The sequence below is a fragment of the Malaclemys terrapin genome, chromosome 5, assembly GCF_027887155.1.
Source record: "Malaclemys terrapin pileata isolate rMalTer1 chromosome 5, rMalTer1.hap1, whole genome shotgun sequence".
NCBI lineage: Eukaryota > Metazoa > Chordata > Testudines > Emydidae > Malaclemys > Malaclemys terrapin.
In genome coordinates this window covers 44819701-44838223 of record NC_071509.1, presented here as the reverse complement: position 1 = coordinate 44838223, position 18523 = coordinate 44819701, and the positions used below count along the sequence as shown (strand labels likewise).

Sequence of the window (18523 nt, the reverse complement as noted above, 5' to 3'; positions counted from 1 at the left end):
ACATGGGAAAAACTCACATGGAGAGCGATTGAAAAGATAGGCATTGGTTAGCTTAGAAAGGATATGAATAAGATGGGACATAATGACAGTATATAAAATAGTGATGGTATAGGGAAGGTGGATCAGGAACTTCTGTTCTCATTGTATCATAACACAGGAACAAGGGGAAGTTAATGAAATTAAAAGGTGGAAAAGTCAAAGCAGATGAAGATACGTTTTCACATGAGTAATTAAATGTGGAACTCGCTGCCACAGGAAATTATTGGAGCTGGGAACTTAAAATTGAAAAAGTGATTGAATATTCATATGGATATCTGGAATATCCACAGTTGACCTAATGGCAACGAACATTTTGGAGTGTATATTAAACCTTATGCTTTGGAACTATGCCAATGTCTAATTATTAGAGAGCAGGATGAGACCTAATTGGGGTGGGAGAGATCGGTTCTGGGTGTCCCTAAACTTCCAACTGCCAGAAACTGGGACTTGGTGATGGGTTGGATCATTCAAAATTGCCATGTTCTGTTCTTTCCCTCTGAAGCATCTGGCACTGGCCACTGTTAGAGAGGACAGCATAATGGAGCATTGGTCGGACCCAGAGTGGCCATTCTTATGTTCTTATTCACAGCTGCTTATTGCAGAGTTCTTGCACTTGCCTCTAAATAATCTCGTGCTGGCCACTGTCGGAGGGACTTCAGGTCTGATCCAGCTCTGTGCTGTCTCCTGCTAGAGTGTGATTGGTCAACATATGACTTTCTTTACACTACGAGATACAGACCTAAATTTAGGCTGGCAGGAAAATTAGGGCACAACTGGGTGCTCCCATCGCAGTACTGGTTCTCATTGAATTCAAACTTAAATATAAATCTTGGTCCTGATAGTCTTCAGTGGACTTGAGCCTAGCCTCTCTCTAAAGCTACCTTACTCATCATGATCAAGAGTGTCTGTCTGCAACTGCTGTGATTCTCAAGAAAGAAGAAACTTTCATTTGACAAGAATGAGATTTGAGAGCAAGAGTCAGAATCGTCTCTGCAGCTGGCCCACTGATTCTGAACTCCATTCGGCAAGAGCTGATTTTGACCTGATTTTTGATTTTGTATCTTTAATCGCAAATCTTGTTGCCTTCAGAACAAAATATAACTACCGTCTCTTTGGTAGAGTTTTCCTATTTTGATGATAAAATTCTCCTTCCTGTCTTATAAAACAGAGTACTAAGCAAATGTCATATTTATACTGCCTGTTGTAGTAATAACTTTGGTGCTTAGATAGTACAGTAATACCTGCTTAGAAACAAAACAGACAGTGTTGGGTTTTAAAGTATCACTTTGGCTTTATGAAAAAAGCCATGGCATTATCAAACTTGTGTTTAATAGTGAAGGAATTACGGTCATACAAAACCTTTCCCAAGAATTTTAAAATCCTTAATACAGTACACTGTCAAAGTTCATTGCATTAGTCAAAATAGAATAAAATCTTACATACTCTCTGAAATTTTGGGGCTGCATGTGCTTTCCCTGAACTTCAGGAATCTCATTTCCCCATAGTTGTGTTCATGACCTTCCTCTGCTGCAGTGCCTGTGAATTGTTGTCATGTGGTATTGATTAGATTGGGTCCATCTGTGACTGCTGTTCCCACCAATATTAATTTATGCAAATATATCAGTCCCTATTGTTGTGCCCCTCTTCCACTTGTCTGCTTATCCTCTTGCATCTTCGAATAATCCTAGATTGTGAGGTTTCTGGGGCTTGATAATCTGTTTTACACGTTTGTACAATACCTAGCATGATGGTTCCAGATCCTTGATATGAGATTCTGGCCACTACAACAAAGAAATAATAAAAACAGTAACTAAACAGTGTGCTTTTATTCCAGAAAGTGTAGTTTGTTTTTGTGTTTTCAGAAAACATATCTATGATGCATTTAAAAACAAATTTCTATTAAATGTACACTTTTTAAAATATTCCATATCTTTAGTTGGGAGGGATGCAATTCTGTTTCAGAAATCACCTTAAATTCAGTGACCTTCAGAAAGTCTAGAATGTAATATTTTCAGTTTGATCACTGAGATTCTCTATCAGATTCAAACTTGTGATTAGGTTAAGTTTATAAACTGACTTTGTAGCTCCTTAACTGTGACACTCATTCAAATGTCTTGCCAATTCCTATATTTTAACATAGACCTCTGTTTAACATGTTAAAAAAATTCACAGCGATGGCCTGGTAGAGAAGGTGCATAAAAATTTTAGATGACAAATATTTCCTTAATTTTGTTTTCGGTTCTGATATGAGACAATTTGGGTCAAAGCATATGTTCATAAGTGAGAATTGATTAGAAGGATAAACTAGAGTGTGTGCAGATCTACAGTAGAAAAAATAAGTCATTCTGCTGATGGTTTCTTATGAAAATCCAACCTGGAGATTAGCTATTTCTCTGTTATTTCTCCGCTTTTTCTGTTATAGTGAAGTCTTTGTATGAATTCCATTTGAGATGCTCTGTATGTGTGGTGTGTGAAGTTCTAATTGTGCATAATGTAATGACGGTATTAAGATTGTACATTCCATTTTCAGTTATTTCAGGTATGTCTGTAATTGCTTGTCTTTTAAAAAAGTTAAACACAAGTTTAAAACATTTCAAGAAAAGTCCTCATACATAATTCTTGAGTCATTCATTCATTTGTATGCTGTTTCAACATAGGAAATAGTCATGTACTCTAATGTGTTTATCACAGCAAGGTTTCTAGATAAAGGAGAGATTCTCATTAGAGTAGGTCAATGCAAGTAAAACAGTCAAATAGTTCAACTAATACTATGTTTTTAATAAAGTGAAGCTAATAAAGCAATGTAAATTACCAATATTAAGAATTGTTTGGTTCTGATCTACTCAGCAGTTAAGTCTCCAAAGAAAAGCTCTTTATGTAGATTAGATCAAAGGGAAAGTAGTATAGCCAATTAGATGGTTTGCTCTGTAAGACAAATATTGTTGTTGAAAGCTCAAAGTAGCTTGATTATCACTTCAAAAGTTTTTTTCTCTTACTTAATTGGCCTCTCAGAGTTGGTAAGACAACTCCCACCTGTTCATGCTCGCTGTATGTGTGTATATATATCTCCTCAATATATGTTTCACTCTATATGCATCCAAAGAAGTGGGCTGTAGTCCACGAAAGCTTATGCTCTAATAAATTTGTTAGTTTCTAAGGTACCACAAGTACTCCTGTTCTTTTTGCAAAGTAGATCAGTAGTTCAGACAGGTGTGGTTTCCTCAGAAGGTTTACTATATTATTTGTATTACAGTAGTGCCTAGGAGCCCTAATCATGGACCAGGTATGCTAGGGATTGTACAAGCACAGAACAAAAATGCTATCTCTGCTCCAAGAACTTACAATCCATTATTATAGCTTTATTCTGCAGTTTCTTGTTTGTATTTAGGGGATAACACAGGGACCTTTGAGTTTTCTCAGAACCAGAGAAAGTTATATTACTGTGTCAGATCCCTGAGACTAGAGCACTCTCTGTCTTACAGTTGAAACAGGCACAAAAGTAGTCGTCTGATTCGGTAGCTAACAGTATCAGAAAGGGAAGGCTACCTTTTGTTTTAACAACAAGGAAATGTAATGAGGGTAGGTTAGCTTCTCACCAGTTTATTGCTGTTGCACTTCAGAGGTCCCCGTCATCTTTCATGTTAACTTCTGGCTAGTAGGCCTCTGGTAAGACAGTGAACCCATTCCTAAGCAAAGGAGAATAGCTTGCACATACGAGTTTTGAAAACATTCTCCCTATGCATTTGTGTTTTAGGACAGCTCCTTTTGATGAGTGGGGGCTGTATCTGAGGTACCCCTTGAGTACCTGACTCAAGTGTGCACCACTGATTCTACCCCAGCCCCTGATGAAGCATAGCTGATTGCTTGGAAAATTAAGAATGCATGTGGATTTTACAGCAGTTTGATTATTTAACAGAGAGCTCAACTTAATCTTAACAATGTTTTGGCAAAGATCACCCTATAATATTGCCTGCACTGGGTGGAAAAACTTCCAACAGCAGCTCCTCAGCCCAAGCACAGTACAGGCTGAGGGTAAAAATGTGCACAGCATTTCAAAGAAATGTCCCAAAGCCAGCACTCAAACTCACACCCATTAGATGGTACATGGGTTCAAGGTCTAATTGTCTGTTGCCCTGAGCCACCCAAGTGCTTCTGAGATAAACTGTGCTTCTGCACACTGCTGGTTCCCATTGTACAGTGCAGCAATCTTACAGTGCATGTGCAAATCCACTGTCTGTAATATCAAAACAACAAGGAGTCTGGTGGCACCTTAAAGACTAACAGATTTATTTGGGCATAAGCTTTCGTGAGTTAAAACCTCACTTCTTCGGATGCATCCGAAGAAGTGAGGTTTTAACTCACGAAAGCTTATGCCCAAATAAATCTGTTAGTCTTTAAGGTGCCACCAGACTCCTTGTTGTTTTTGTAGATACAGACTAACACGGCTACCCCCTGATACTTGTCTGTAATATGGATCCCAGGTTCAACCCTAGCTAACTTTTAAAATCTTGCTTCCACAATGTGGATCTGGATGCTGGACACTTGCTTAGATCAAATGCAATCTGATGATATCATTTTGGGGGGAAGGGGCCTGACATAATTTGAGCCACGGTGTGCATAGAGAGGTTATAAAAAAACAGAAAATTTTACTGACAGGTCTTTCTCCCCCTTGCTGCATCTCAGGAACCCCTGGAACAAACTATTCCAAATTTGCACCACTCAATATACTCCAGAGCCTAATGATGATCTGAATATGCATTTGGATGTTAGAGCACTTAGAAATATCTGCTGTTAAACAATAAGTTCATCTCAAGTTTAGCTGCTACCCTACGGTAATAAAACTACTCTGAAAATTTTCTGCCTTTTTCATGATTTCAAGAACTGTGCATTATGCATCTGTTTCTCTCATCATCTTTGGCAACTACTGTAAATTATTGGTAAAACGGTAGCTCTTATTGAGAGATATTGAGACATCAGAACGTTGACAATAGTCAACACTAGGTCTCTGTCCAGTGCGTATCTGCTCACTGAATGGTTGTGTTGAATGTGCCAGAATCTAAGGCAGTCATAAATTCTTGGCTGTAAGAGGCAATGTATCATAGAGGTCCTCCATGATACAGCCAGGTGTGTTCAGAGCATCTCAGTAGTTCCTAATTCATAAATATTTAAATAAAGTTTGCTAATATTTTCCAGTTACAACTGTGAGCAATTATTGTTACATGGGCTAAAATATATATACATCCGTTGTGCTGGGATTTATAAGTCTTTGTCAAAGTATGAGTGGTTCCCCTCGTATTGTTATACCAATAAAAACTAGCAGGATCTTATTAAAGGGGACAAGATAAAGATGCCACATTTATTATAACAATTTGATTTATGACCAATAACTAATATCTTAATCCTTATACACACACATTATATCTAATACCTATATACACACCCACACACCCACCCATCAGATGTTCTGCAGCTTCTGCATAGTTACCAGTCCTGCTTGAGTCTGTGGCTTGGGTTCGTAGCTTGTGGCGGCTAACTGGCCAGGAAAGCCGGCACAAGGACGAGCTGGGTCTCTGTTGGGCATGCACCGATGCCCTTCCATGTTGGCAGCAGAATGTTACCCTCCGCCAAAGTTTTCCATCTCACCCATCCTTTTTGTAGGCTTTAGTTTGAATCCAGAGTCTATAGGTCTTGCTGTGTCACGCTGCCTCTGGGTTTGGTGATCGATCACCCGTCAATTGCAGACATGACTTTCAGCCTGGGACCGGGCTTTGATCTTCCTTCTATTGTACCTTTTCTTTTTAGGGTGGATTCTTCTTACTTTGTTAGGCCTCTTCTCTGCATCTTCAGCCCTTGCTGTTTGAACTCTATTTAATCAGGACAGGCTGGGGCTGGAGGTTAATTCCATCATCCATACATACCTCATTCACACATCTAAACTAAACTAATAAGATTACAGCAGGGTTTGCAAAAATGAAGGTTGCAGCAAGCCCTTACAAAATGGAGTAAGCGTTTTAAAATGGGGTTTGAATTACAATATGGCAAACAGTGAACAGAAGTTACAATACTGAAACAGTGCAAGTCTCAGTGATTTAAGCAGGAATTGGATTGATAGTGAAACTTACAAAGGCAGCTGACTGAACAGCTATGGCTCTTAATAAGCATCTTAACTGTTAATTAGCCAGTTATTGGGGTAACCGGTTTTATGAATGAATAGTGTTTCATTCATAAAGCTTTACTTATGAAGTTACATTAATAAAGTGAACAATTAAAAACAATTTCATTTATCAGTTCTACAGTATGGCAAGTAGAGGAAAGCAAACTAATGTTGATGTTCGTAGTGCCTGGGGGTCAAAGGCTAGTCCTACATGGATGCATTCTTTGATGCAGGGCTGGCAACTGTCCCTTTATGTTCCCAGGGTATTCACCCTAGCAGCTGATATGTCAGGAATGGTTGGATCTCCACCCCACTGGCTTGGCATCAAGCCCCTTTTCTGCCAAAGCATGACAGTGTGGTCCTTGCTGAGGCCTCAGCAACAGGTGAAAGTATAGACATGACAGAAGGAAGTTCTGGCAGTGAATGAGCTGCTGAATGCAGAACCCTGAGAGAGAGAGAGAGAGACAATTTCAAAAGATAGGAGTTTGTTGTATCCTATCAATAGGGCCCTGGCTGTGAAAAACGTGTTGTGGACTGTGAAATCTGGCTAGTGTAGGGGAGGGACAGGGTTAGGAGCTCTCCAGCCAGGGGCTCCCACCATGCGCTGGGGTCTAGCTGCTAGTCCTGGCCTGAAATGGGGAGGGATGGGACTTCCTCTTCCCCTGTGGGAACTGCTCCCAGAGCCAGGTCAGACCCACCTCCAGGAAACTCCCCTGGCTGCAGGAAGCTCTGCTCTGGCTGGGCGCAAAGCTCTGAAGGGCAGCACAGAAGTGAGGGTGGCTGTCGGCCCCTGACCCAGGCGAGAGCCTGGGGCTCCAGCTGTCAGCTCCTGTCCCAGGTGGGAGGCTGCTGGGAAAACCAGGACATGTGGTAACCCACTCCCTATACCCTGCAATCCTCACTTCTGTGCTGCTGCTGACAGTGGCACTGGTTTTAGAACTGGGCATCCAGCTAGCAGTAACTGCTCTCTGGCTGCCCAGCTCTGAAGGCAGTGCCCTTACCATCAGCAGCATAGAAATAAGGGTGGCAATCCCATGAGCCCCTTACAATAGCCTTGCATCAGGAACCCCACGTTTGCAACACATTGAAATTTCAGATATAAACATCTGAAACCGTGAAATTGATCATTTAAAAAAATCCTCTGACATTGAAATTGACCAAAATGGACAATGAATTTGGTAGGGCCAATGGTCTACAGAAGACTTGTTATCATAGGCAATCCCTCGATTTGAGGATGATCTCTACGATGGATTTACATATGGGTCCTGAGGTGACTCAGGAGGCCGATCCTGGAACCACAGATCTGTCTGCTGTAGGTACAGGCATTTCCTGGCGGGCCAGCTGCCTGCTGGGAACATTCTCTGTCTTCAGCTTCAAGGGCCAGGCACTTCTCGAAGTGGGCCCCTGCCTGATGGAGGATGTGGCGCCAAGTAGCTTGCTCCTCTCAGCTTGTGATGTCCACATCAGTTTTCTTGAGATACACTTTCCGTGTGTCTTCCTATAGGTAAAGGGTTGGGAGAGTGGGATTCTGCAGCAATTTTGTGCTCCATGGTTATTTCTTCTACAGAAGCAAAAATGTCTTTGGTGTAGTTTCTCTATAGCAGCTATCCCTTAGACTAAATATTTTGGGGTGGGAACTTTTAATACCTGTACGGACTGAAAAAATATACTGGGATGTACATTTATCGCAGTGGTTCTATTTACCATTGTGGGCCACATCCAATACTACCTTTGTGGCCCTGAGGATATCACATGGGTCGCAAATGTGTGCTGATTGGGTTGCGGGTTGAGACCAACTAGTCTAAACAATCCTTGCATTACCTACGTCAAGCACAGATAGTCAGAGCTTCTTTCCCAAAGGAACCTGTCCTAAGCAGTTACACCTGATCGGTATGCAGGCCTAAAGCAAAATGTTTTCAAAGCACATTTAATCCAGTGGTAATAAATAGAGCTCTGTGCGGATACAAAATGTTTATCTTCATCTGAGCCGCGATCCCCAAACATGGTCTGCGGATATCTGCAGATTTGCAGGGCTCTAGTAGTAAGAAGTCTCCTTATCTGACATTTTTGAGGAATTTTGTATATGGTAGAGGTCAGAAGTCTAATTGCTATGAGGAGGATGCTTGGGCTATTCCTGGGGGAATTCTTCGCCACTGTGTGGGCACAGAATTCATATCCCCCGCAGATTTCTTTGCTTCCCTGCAGAAGAATGACTTCTGATGGGGAAGCAAAGGGAAGCTGCCAGAGCAGTCACACAGTCCTCCCCAGCAATATGGGTGAATTGTTTTGGGTGCCCAGAGCAGCTGATAAAGAGGTAAATCACTGCAGCGGAATGAGGGAGGGAGCTCGGGGTGTCCCAGCTGGTGGTTCCTAACTTGGCTCAGCTGCTAGTCCTGGCTGGGCTGGGGGTGGGGGATGATGGGACTTCCTTGTCCCCGCTAGGAGGATCTGGGTCAGACCTGCCCCCAGAAACCTTCCTTCCCCCTCCCTCACTGCACATACCCTTCCCCCTGCTTCCTGTCCCCATTGCTCCTCAGACGCAGGAAGAGGGTTCACTGTACAGGGAGCTGTTCCCCATCGGCCAAGCCCCTATGAATCCAGACCCCCCACTGAGCATCACCCCTCTGCACCTGAACTCCCCACGGAGCCCCTCCCCCCTGAATCCGGACCCACACCTGCACCTACCGGACCGCCACCTAGGGTGACCAGATGTCCCAATTTTATAGGGACAGTCCCAATTTTTGGGTCTTTTTCTTATATAGGCTCCTATTATCCCCCACCTGATTTTTCACACTTGCTGTCTGGTCACCGTACCTCCACCACACTGAGCCCCCTTCAGAGTCCAATTCCCCCTGCACCTGGAACCCCCCCAACGATACCCTGTGTATCCAGATCCATCCTGCACCTGACCCATACTTTGGTGATAGCACCCAGATTGCTGCACAGGGCTGGGCAGGCATGCAAGACGCTGTTGCTCTTGCTTGCTATCTTGCCATGCCTGGTGTGGAGGGCAGGGCCCCAGGGTGTTTTTGGGGCAGCCTCAGCCCTTGGACTGTGTCAGGGGTGGATGCAGCCTCACTGCCAAGTCTGTGTCTCGGAAGAGGGTTGGGGGGTTGATGGACCCTGCGCTGAGTACCTCTTCCTTGGTACAAGTGCTCTGGCACCGTCAGCACGAGCTCTGGTGCCGAATAAGGACAAAGACTCATGGCACCATCCTGGCTCCACTCGTGATTCATATGCCACATGTAGGCACCATCCTCAATCGCCTGTGCCGCAGAATAAGAGGCTGGAGAGGGGTCGTTCTCCCCCTGCTAGGCCTAAGGAGCCAGCCGTTGTGAGACCCGAGTTGGGTCACACTACTTCGATCCACCACTGGTGACGGTCATGTTGACTCCTGGCCACGTGGAAGGGCGGTTGAGTTTAGACCCTCCTCGTTTGCCGAGGCCGAGCCGGGAGCTGCATGTCCCTTTGACTCCGGAGGCATTCGAGGAAGCCCAAGAACTACTCCCCCTCTCAGCACTGTTCTCCCATCCTAGACAGGGCAGGTCGCCAGTACTGGTTGCTCCCCGTGCACCTTCAAGGGGAAAGCCCGTCATGATGCCCCGCTGATCTCCAACCCTGGTGCGCCACTCTCCAGCAACGGAATAGACCGAGCAACCACGCCGGTACCAGAGCCCTCGGTGCGAACAGTCGGTGCCTAGAAATACCGCTCCTCCGTGGTCCTTTTTCAGACACCTCGGAGTTGGAATCAGACTCCTATCGGTCCTGTAGGAGTAGGAGCAGATGGTCCGCATCAACCTGGACCGGCATCTTTACCCGGCACTATAGCCAGTGCAATGGCAGCCCCCAGCACAATGACCCTTTTGGACTCCCTGGGCTTTTCATCAAAGCCAAGATCTGAGCCAAGGGCAATGTCGGTGGCCTCAGCCACGTTCGTACCCCCTCCAACACTGTCTGCATCGTCAGGATCAGGGGTAGCCCCATTGCCACACGGCACCTCCATCCCGATGCCTCCGGCACCAGCGCAGCCTGCACTGGCCCCAGTTGTTTTGGCTCCAGCATCTCCAACACCGATCTCCGGCACTGACGGCAGCTCCAGCATTGATGATGGCCTCAGCACCGATGACGCTTGCGGCACCAGCTTCGGTGTATGCAGTTCCGACACCAAGGGGCGCAACACCATCCGCGTCAGTACCGGCTCAAGAAATCCAGGTGTCGCCGGACCCCTTGGGTGCGGAAGGAAGGAAGCAGCCACCGCTTATGGGAGTCTCTTCCTTGTCCTCACCGGGTGAGGTGCTGTTGGGCATTGCTACGGCCTCTGCCCTGGAGGACAGCAGGGTGCTACAGCAATTGCTGCGACGGGCATTCAGGCGGAGGAGGTAGTGGAAGATGTAGATCCAATGGTAGACATCCTTGCCCCCTCCGGACTTGCACGTATTGCGCAGCCTCTCATAAAGACCGTCTCTAACATCACAAAAACTTTGTGTCAGACCCCAGCTTCATTGACCCCTACGGCTAACCGCAACTCACCCCCCCCACCTGATTATCTCATGGTACATACTGCTAGCCAACGTGAACGCAAGGGCTTCCAGGGACCCTCCCCGAAGAATTGGGATGCAAAACGACTCGACCTTTATGGGAAAAAGGTCTATTCCACTGGCGGATTGCAGCTCCACATCTCTAATCAGCAGGCCATTGTCAGCAAGTACTGCTACAACACATGTGGGGCAATGGCAAAGTTTGCAGAGCTGATGCCGCAGGACTCCCACGACAAGTTTTCGGCTCTGGTGGAGGAGGGGAAGCTCATTTTGTGAGCTTTGCTTCAAGCCGCACTGGACTGAGCAGATGCGGCTACCCGTGTGATGGCTATGGGCATAGCCATGAGACGGGGTTCCAGGTCTCGGGCCTGCCATTTTCAGGATCTCCCATTCGATGGTTTGATTCTCTTTTCTGAGAAAACGGACAAAAGGCTGCATAGCCTAAAAGACTTGAGAGCCACTCTCAAATCATTGGGCCTCCATACTCCCGCTATGCAGCGGAAGCATTTTAGACTGCAACCTTCTCCGTGCTTGTACCAGCAGAACCGTCAGGATAGTTCCTGGAGGAGGAACAAGAGTGGCAGGAAAAGGCCGCACCCATCCTCAGGCGAAAGCTCTGGTCAACCCAAACCACCTTCCGGCCCCAAATCAGCCTTTTGAAGGTGCGGTTGAAGACGGCGCACCAGAACAAAAACTGGATCTACCCCGCCTTATCTTTTCCTCCAGACTGTCCCCTTCCTACTGTGCATGGTCCCATATCGCTTCGGACCACTGGGTGCTCCGCATGGTAGAGAGGGGATACTCCATCCAATTCTGTGCCCTCCCGCCCTTCCACCCCACTTCCCCATCCCTCTTCAGGGACCCCTCTCATGAGCAACTTCTTATACAGGAGGTGCACTCATTCCTTTCACTAGGAGCAATGGAAGAGGTTCCTCAGGAACAGAAGGGCAGGGGTTTCTATTCTCTGTATTTCCTAATACCGAAAGTCAAGGGCGGGCTTAGGCCGCTAGACCTGTGAGAACTCAACAAATTGGTGAAGAAGCTCAATTTCCGCATGGTCTCTTTGGCCTCTATCATCCCTTCATTGAATCCAGGAGACTGGTGTGCCACCCTCGACTTGAAGGATGTGTACTTTCACATAACAATAATTCAGTCCCACAGAAAATACCTCAGGTGAACAACACCCACTACTAGTTCACAGCGCTCCCGTTCGGCGTGTCAGTGGCACCTCGAGTATTCACCAAGTACATGGCAGTCGTGACCATGTTCCTCCACAGGTGACAGTTACAAGTGTTCCTGTACCTTGACAACTGGCTGATCAAGGGCCGATCCAGGACACAAGTAGAGACGCAGGTTGCCTTCATAAGAGCTGCTTCTGACGAACTGGGCCTGCTACTGAATGAGGGGAAATCACCGCTGTCCCCAGTTCAGAGAATAGAATTTGTAGGGTCGGTACTGGACTCGACACATGCCAGGGCATTCCTTGCAGAAGCGAGTTTTCGAGCCCTGGGCGACATTATTCAGGGTCTCAGACAGTTCCCCACCACCACAGCAGGGAACTGCCTGAAACTTCTAGAACACGTGGCAGCTTGTACCTACGTAGTACAGCATGCCAGACTCTGACTTTGACCTCTTCAGTCATGTCTGGTATCCGTGTATCGGCCAGCCCAGGACAGTTTGGACAGGATTGTAACCCTGCCTCACTGGGTTCTCAACTCCCTTCTGTGGTGGATTGACCCACAGGTAGTATGTGCAGGGGTCCCTTTCACCAGCCCTCAGCCATCCCTCTTGCTAGTGACGGATGAGTCAAAGTTGGGCTGGGGGGCACATTTGGGAGATCAGAACACAAGGCCTCCGGTCTCAGGTGGATCTCGCTCTCCACATCAATGTCAGAGAGCTGAGAGCGGTATGCCTTGCATGCCAGACTTTCCGAGCACACATAGCAGGGAGATGTGTATCAGTCACAACAGACAACACCACGGTGATATTTTATATCAACAAACGGGGGTTGCATACTTGTCTCCCCAGTGCCAGGAAGCCATCATGCTGTGGGACTTCTGTGTAGAATACACCGGCAAGCACGGTATCTCTCTGGAGTACAGAACGAGTTGGCGGACCATCTCAGCAGGTCACGCCCGGACATCATGAACTCAATCTTCCATCAGTCGGGTTTTCCCCAGATAGACCTGTTCGCCACGCGATGCAACAGGAAGTGTCAGCAGTTCTGCTCCTTCCTGATTCACAGCCTGGGCTCCATCGTGGATGCATTCCTCCTCGCATGGGGAGGCCGTCTCCTATACGCGTTCCCGCCCATCCCTCTCATTCACAAGGTGCTCCTCAAGATACGGAGGGAAGAAGCTTCAGTGATTCTGATAGCGCCAGCCTGGTCCTGCCAACACTGGTACACATCGCTCCTGCAAAAGCTTATGTTGTATTTAATGTCTTAATACAATTAAAAACTAATTATTCTTCTGTATCACATGGTTAGAAAACATTGTTCTATTTGTAATAGTGGAATTGCCATACAGGTTATCAAGAGGGAGTAAACAGATTATTTTATGTAATATCTCCATCAACCACAATGGGTGTTTAGCAATAGCGTGCACCCTTTCTCTCTCTCCCTCTCTCTCTCTCTTTCCCCCCGAGGTAGTTTTTTGCATTACTGAAATTTAAAACTTGTATAAAAGAAATGTGACTAATTTATTGGATTATATCAAATAGAATATAGTTAAATTTAAGTAAATCTGAATGATAATTCCATTTATCTTTGTATATGATGTTGTGATCTGGAATTAATATAGAGGGGTTTTATCATATTATTAAGTACTTGTTTATATGTTTGTATTACAGTAGTGCCTATCAGTGTTATTCATAGACAAAGACCTCATTTTGTTAGGCAGTTTACACACACAGAACAAAAAGATGGTTTCTGTCCCAAAGAGCTTGCAATCTAAGTATAGGACCAGAGACAATAGATGGATGCAGACAGATGGGGGAGTACAAGGCAGCAAGGAAACTGTATTGGTCAGTATGGTTAGCAGTGGTCTCTGCATACCAATGGCCTATCCGTTGTCAGTGTTTTTTATAGGCATCATGGAAAGGGTGAGTTTTAAGGAAGGATTTGAAGGAGTATAATGGAGAAAGCATGAAGATTGTTGCTTGAAAAATTACCAAGTGGGAATGGAGGCTGGCCTTATGGGCTGATCAGAGGTGGGGATTGACTTCTTGATACTGAGTGAGAAATGATGGGTTGAAAGTGAAGACAAGTAGCTTATCTTCAATGTGATAGAAAAAGGGGAGTCGCTGATGGCATACAAAGAGAAGGAGGGGTGACCTAGCCAAAGTGATAGGTTAAGAAAATAGTCTTTGCAGAAGCCTTCTAAATGGATAGAAGGGACGAGATTGTTTGTCCAGGGCGAAAAAAAGAATGTCGTAGTCAGTGACTAAAAGGTGAGGAGACTGGACAAGAGTTTTAACTATGTGAATGGATAGGAAAGTCCATATCTTAGAGAGGTTATGCAGAAAGACTCTACAAGATTTAGACATAGACTGAATATGAAGATCCATAGAGAAGTCCAGGTCAAAGGCCATGCCCAGGTTATGGTCTGACGGACAGACAGGATGGCAGTGCTGTCCACAGTGATGGAGAAAGGAGTTGGCAGGTATGGGGTTTGTGGAGGGAAGATTAAGAACTCTATTTTAGCCAAGTTGAGCTTGAAGTGACAGCAAGCTATCCATGAGGATGTCAGAGAGACAGGTTGAAACTTCAGTGTGGACAGGAGGAGACAGGTCTGAAATAGAGATAGATTTGAGAGTCTTCAGCATATATATATTAGCTGAATTGTTGTTTATTGATGAGATTATCCAAAGATAAGGTGTAGAGGGAGAAAAGAAGGGGGACCCAGGATAGAGTCTAAGGACTCTCCACAGAAAGTTGGAGGAAGGGGATAAGGAGGATTCAACTTGTCCTTCTATCCTAGGGTCTTAAAACAAGGTAGTTAAAACCTATTGGCTAATACATTTTTAAAATACACATTTTATCCTACTGTGTAGACAGGCCTTGAAGAAAGGCACGGGAGGAGAGTAAATAGGAGCTTGTCAGATATAGCAGGGCCAGGGCTTGTATCTGTCAGGGAAAGCGGGTCAAAATACTCCCTACCTCTTTACCAAAAAACCCCAAAACTTTGCCCCATGTTGTGTTAGTATCGACCCATATTTTTACCTCTTTAAAAATGGTGGGGTCAGGAAAAAGTGAAGACAACCACCCTTTGTAATTTGTCCAAGATATCACAACAGATTTGTGGCAGAGGCAGGACCAGAAACACTCTTGTACTTTAACCCACTAGATCTTGCTGCTACTTTTGTGTTATCTATATAAATAAAATTTCCTTCCAGCTTCTAGGAAGGACAAGTGATTTGTGATGCTATGCCAGAGTGACTGTTGTCAGTATAGGATGTGAGGATAATACTGGGAGGCTTGGTAGACAAACGGATTTTTTTTTTTAATTTGTTTTATCTGCTTCACTTAAAGCTGGGTTCCACAGTTCCAGGAAAAAGAAACAGCAATATTTTCATATCAACTTTTTAAGCAGTGGCACATTTAATAACTGAGGAGCCACTTCATTATCATTCAAAATGGCATAGTCGGAAAAGAATTATCTATAGTTAAATACAAAAATGTATTTCTAATTGTCAGCTCTATAAACTCAGTCTGGGCTTTGAAAGTCAAGCGGGGTTCTTGCCTTCTTATGCATTACCAGTACTAAAGGTCTTGTAGTCTAAATTAGATCCTCAGGATCTATGGTTCTGTCTTTCTATCTTCTGTGTTATATTTATATGCCCTTTATTACTGTGGTATCTGAGTGCTTCACACTCTAATATGTTTATCCTCACAATACCACTGTGAAGTGGGGAAAAACTGTTATCCCCATTTTACAGATAGCGAATTAAGGCACAGAGTAACTGTAACTTGCCCAATTGTCACACTGGACATCCGTGGCAGAGTGGCAATGAACCTGTGTCTTAGACTAACGTAGTAGCCACTGGACCATCCTTCCTCAAAGTTTATACCTTTTGCAACATCTTTGCCTCCAAACTGTGCCTTTACTTAAAACTGTACAACCCCATTCATTCAGTAGGATTGCACAGGCATAATTAATTGGAATTTAGTAAACAATTTTGTTGACAATGCACAAGAGTGAATGGTGTCTAGCTCAGTTTCTGCTAGTTGTGCTAACAGGAATAAAAAGCAATGCACATTTATTTTTTGTCACTTATGTAAACAGAGATGACTCTGAATACACACAAGTTACAGATCTGTTGAGTAAATAATCTTGGGCACAAAACTCGGACCCTCACCCCCTCTCTGGCCCATTTACACTAAGTAAAAGGGCCAGAGTGGCATAAAGGAACACTAAAAGCCTTGTATCTGGCTGGGGAAGGATTCTGCTATAGGTGTTGCAGAAGTCAAAGATAAGATTGCCTTTTTGGGCCCTCTTCATTAACTCTTGCATAGGGGGTGGGGCAGAGCTGGAGCCATAGCACTTCAACCTATAGGGCAACCCCAGGCAACTGGCATGACTTAAAGTAGTGCTGCCTAAATTACACTGGAGCAGGATTGGGAGAGTGAAAAAGTGGCTTAGACCTACCATAGCCACACCTCTCCTCTGCCTGGGCTACACATTTTTTGCTGAGCCTAAGGTTTATTCTGTGCTTTTGGCCATATTTGTGAGAACTTTTAAAGAGTTGACTTAACAGTATCAAGTTCAAAATATCTGTAAAAGTCATACGTCTATTCTGCAGCGTGTCCTAACCAGGAAGTTATGTTAATGCTAATAATTAGGCAGTAAAATAACTGTGGATGGTATTGCATCCTTTTAGAAAGCATTATTTAGCAATTATGAATGAAAGTAGAAAGTGGATTAAGTCTTTTTTTCCCTTTTCTTTAACTCTTAGATGGTAGTAAAAACCTTCATGGACATGGACCAGGACTCAGAAGATGAGAAACAGCAGTATCTCCCTTTAGCCTTGCATCTTGCATCTGAATTCTTCCTCAGGAATCCCAACAAAGATGTGCGTCTCCTTGTAGCATGTTGCTTGGCTGATATATTCCGAATCTATGCTCCAGAAGCGCCATATACATCCCATGATAAACTTAAGGTAAAATATTCTTTTAAAAGAAGCCTTTTTCCCCATCTAATTCTCTTGCAGTTGAACATACAATCAAAGGATCCATCAAAGACTTTATTATATTACCAAGTTTTTGAATATACTGACACTTAGATTTATTAGAGACATTAATTTAGTACATTCAGTGAAATTAATTTGAATGAACTCATAGCTGTCAGAGGATTATTATGTATGTTTTTACATTTTATTTTATCCTTTTTGTTTTACAGGACATATTCTTGTTTATTACAAGACAGTTAAAAGGCTTGGAGGATACTAAGAGCCCCCAATTTAACCGATACTTTTACTTATTAGAGGTAATATAATTATTGGAACTTTTAATAGACCATGTCTGCCCCATAACCCTATGAAGTGTAATCAGACTTTCCCTGTTTGTGACAGCCTGTTTAGGAATTCTTTGACATGCTGTAGAAATTATGATATCATGAATCAGGTAAAAGTTTAATTATTGCTTCTCCTGTGTTATGGCTCAGTTTGACTTATTAACTATGTGCTGAGCACAGTGTTGCCCATAGTTTGAGAAGCAGGATAATATTATTTGTTTTAAATTTTGACTTTTAGTCATGATTAGCCATGTCCATAGGATTTTACATAAAAAATTACCAGAGGTCTGATTCTTTCAGGTGTGTTATTTGCGAGACTTCATTCGCACAACAGGTTTTCCCATGTTAGGAAATTATTTCAAACACAGGTTGAACTGCAAATATGATTATGCTGGTCATTGGGAAATTGATATAAATTTTGGCTAAGCTGATTTAAAAATCTATTTGCAAGACAAAAATGACTATGCTACCATGACTGTGTGTAGAAACCATCTTGTAAAGTTTAAATTAAAAATTGCTTCATGCCATGAGAGAGAAGATAGCATAGATGGATAGCCTACAAGCATGGCTATACTAGTTGAATTTACAAGTTGTATCAATCTGCTTTTGCGCATATGAAATCGGGTTTTCATCATGATTTATTATTTTTATTTGTATTATAGGGCCCCATTGTGCTAAGCTCTAATACAAACACAGAGACAGTCCCTGTCCCAAAGAGCTTGCAGTCTAAGTTGTATAGTGTGACTTTTCTTTTATATTTTAGTTAGCAAAATTTAGACTTGCATGTCTTAGTTAAAGGTTGTAATTCTATTATTGTGACTGTTTTATTATTTTGTTTGTTTTTTATAGAATTTAGCTTGGGTTAAATCTTACAACATCTGCTTTGAGTTGGAAGATTGCAATGAAATTTTTATTCAGCTTTTTAGGACTCTTTTTTCAGTTATCAAGTAAGTTGAATTATTTTAATATATATTATCAAAATATCCTTGGTTTTTGAACCTTTGTCTCTGTAGACTGAGTTCTTCATTCAGTTTGCAAATACTCATAGATTATAATAGAACTAGTTTTCAAAAAGGACATTTTGTGGACAGCAAATAGCAAAACAGTATCTATAATATTTCATTATACATGTGCTCTGTCTAAAAAGCCTAAATTACTTGGTGACACTAGAAAAATATTATCCTGCTCAGATTCAATTATCTTTATTTTGTACGTGTTCTGAGATTTATATGACTGAGTCAGACCAATTGAAGTAATATAGTCAGAGTTCATAAATGTGG

General features: G+C 43.5%; 1 protein-coding gene across 3 annotated transcripts in view; it reads left to right on the top strand.

Moving 5' to 3' along the window:
• Positions 1-18523, top strand: part of PDS5A (PDS5 cohesin associated factor A) — a 170230-nt gene that overhangs the window by 53097 nt on the left and 98610 nt on the right. For all 3 annotated transcript variants that reach the window (XM_054030065.1, XM_054030066.1, XM_054030067.1), the window contains exons 3-5: positions 16687-16890; positions 17130-17216; positions 18093-18190. In XM_054030065.1, the coding sequence (XP_053886040.1) occupies positions 16687-16890; positions 17130-17216; positions 18093-18190 (389 nt within the window). The remainder of the gene's footprint in view (positions 1-16686; positions 16891-17129; positions 17217-18092; positions 18191-18523) is intronic.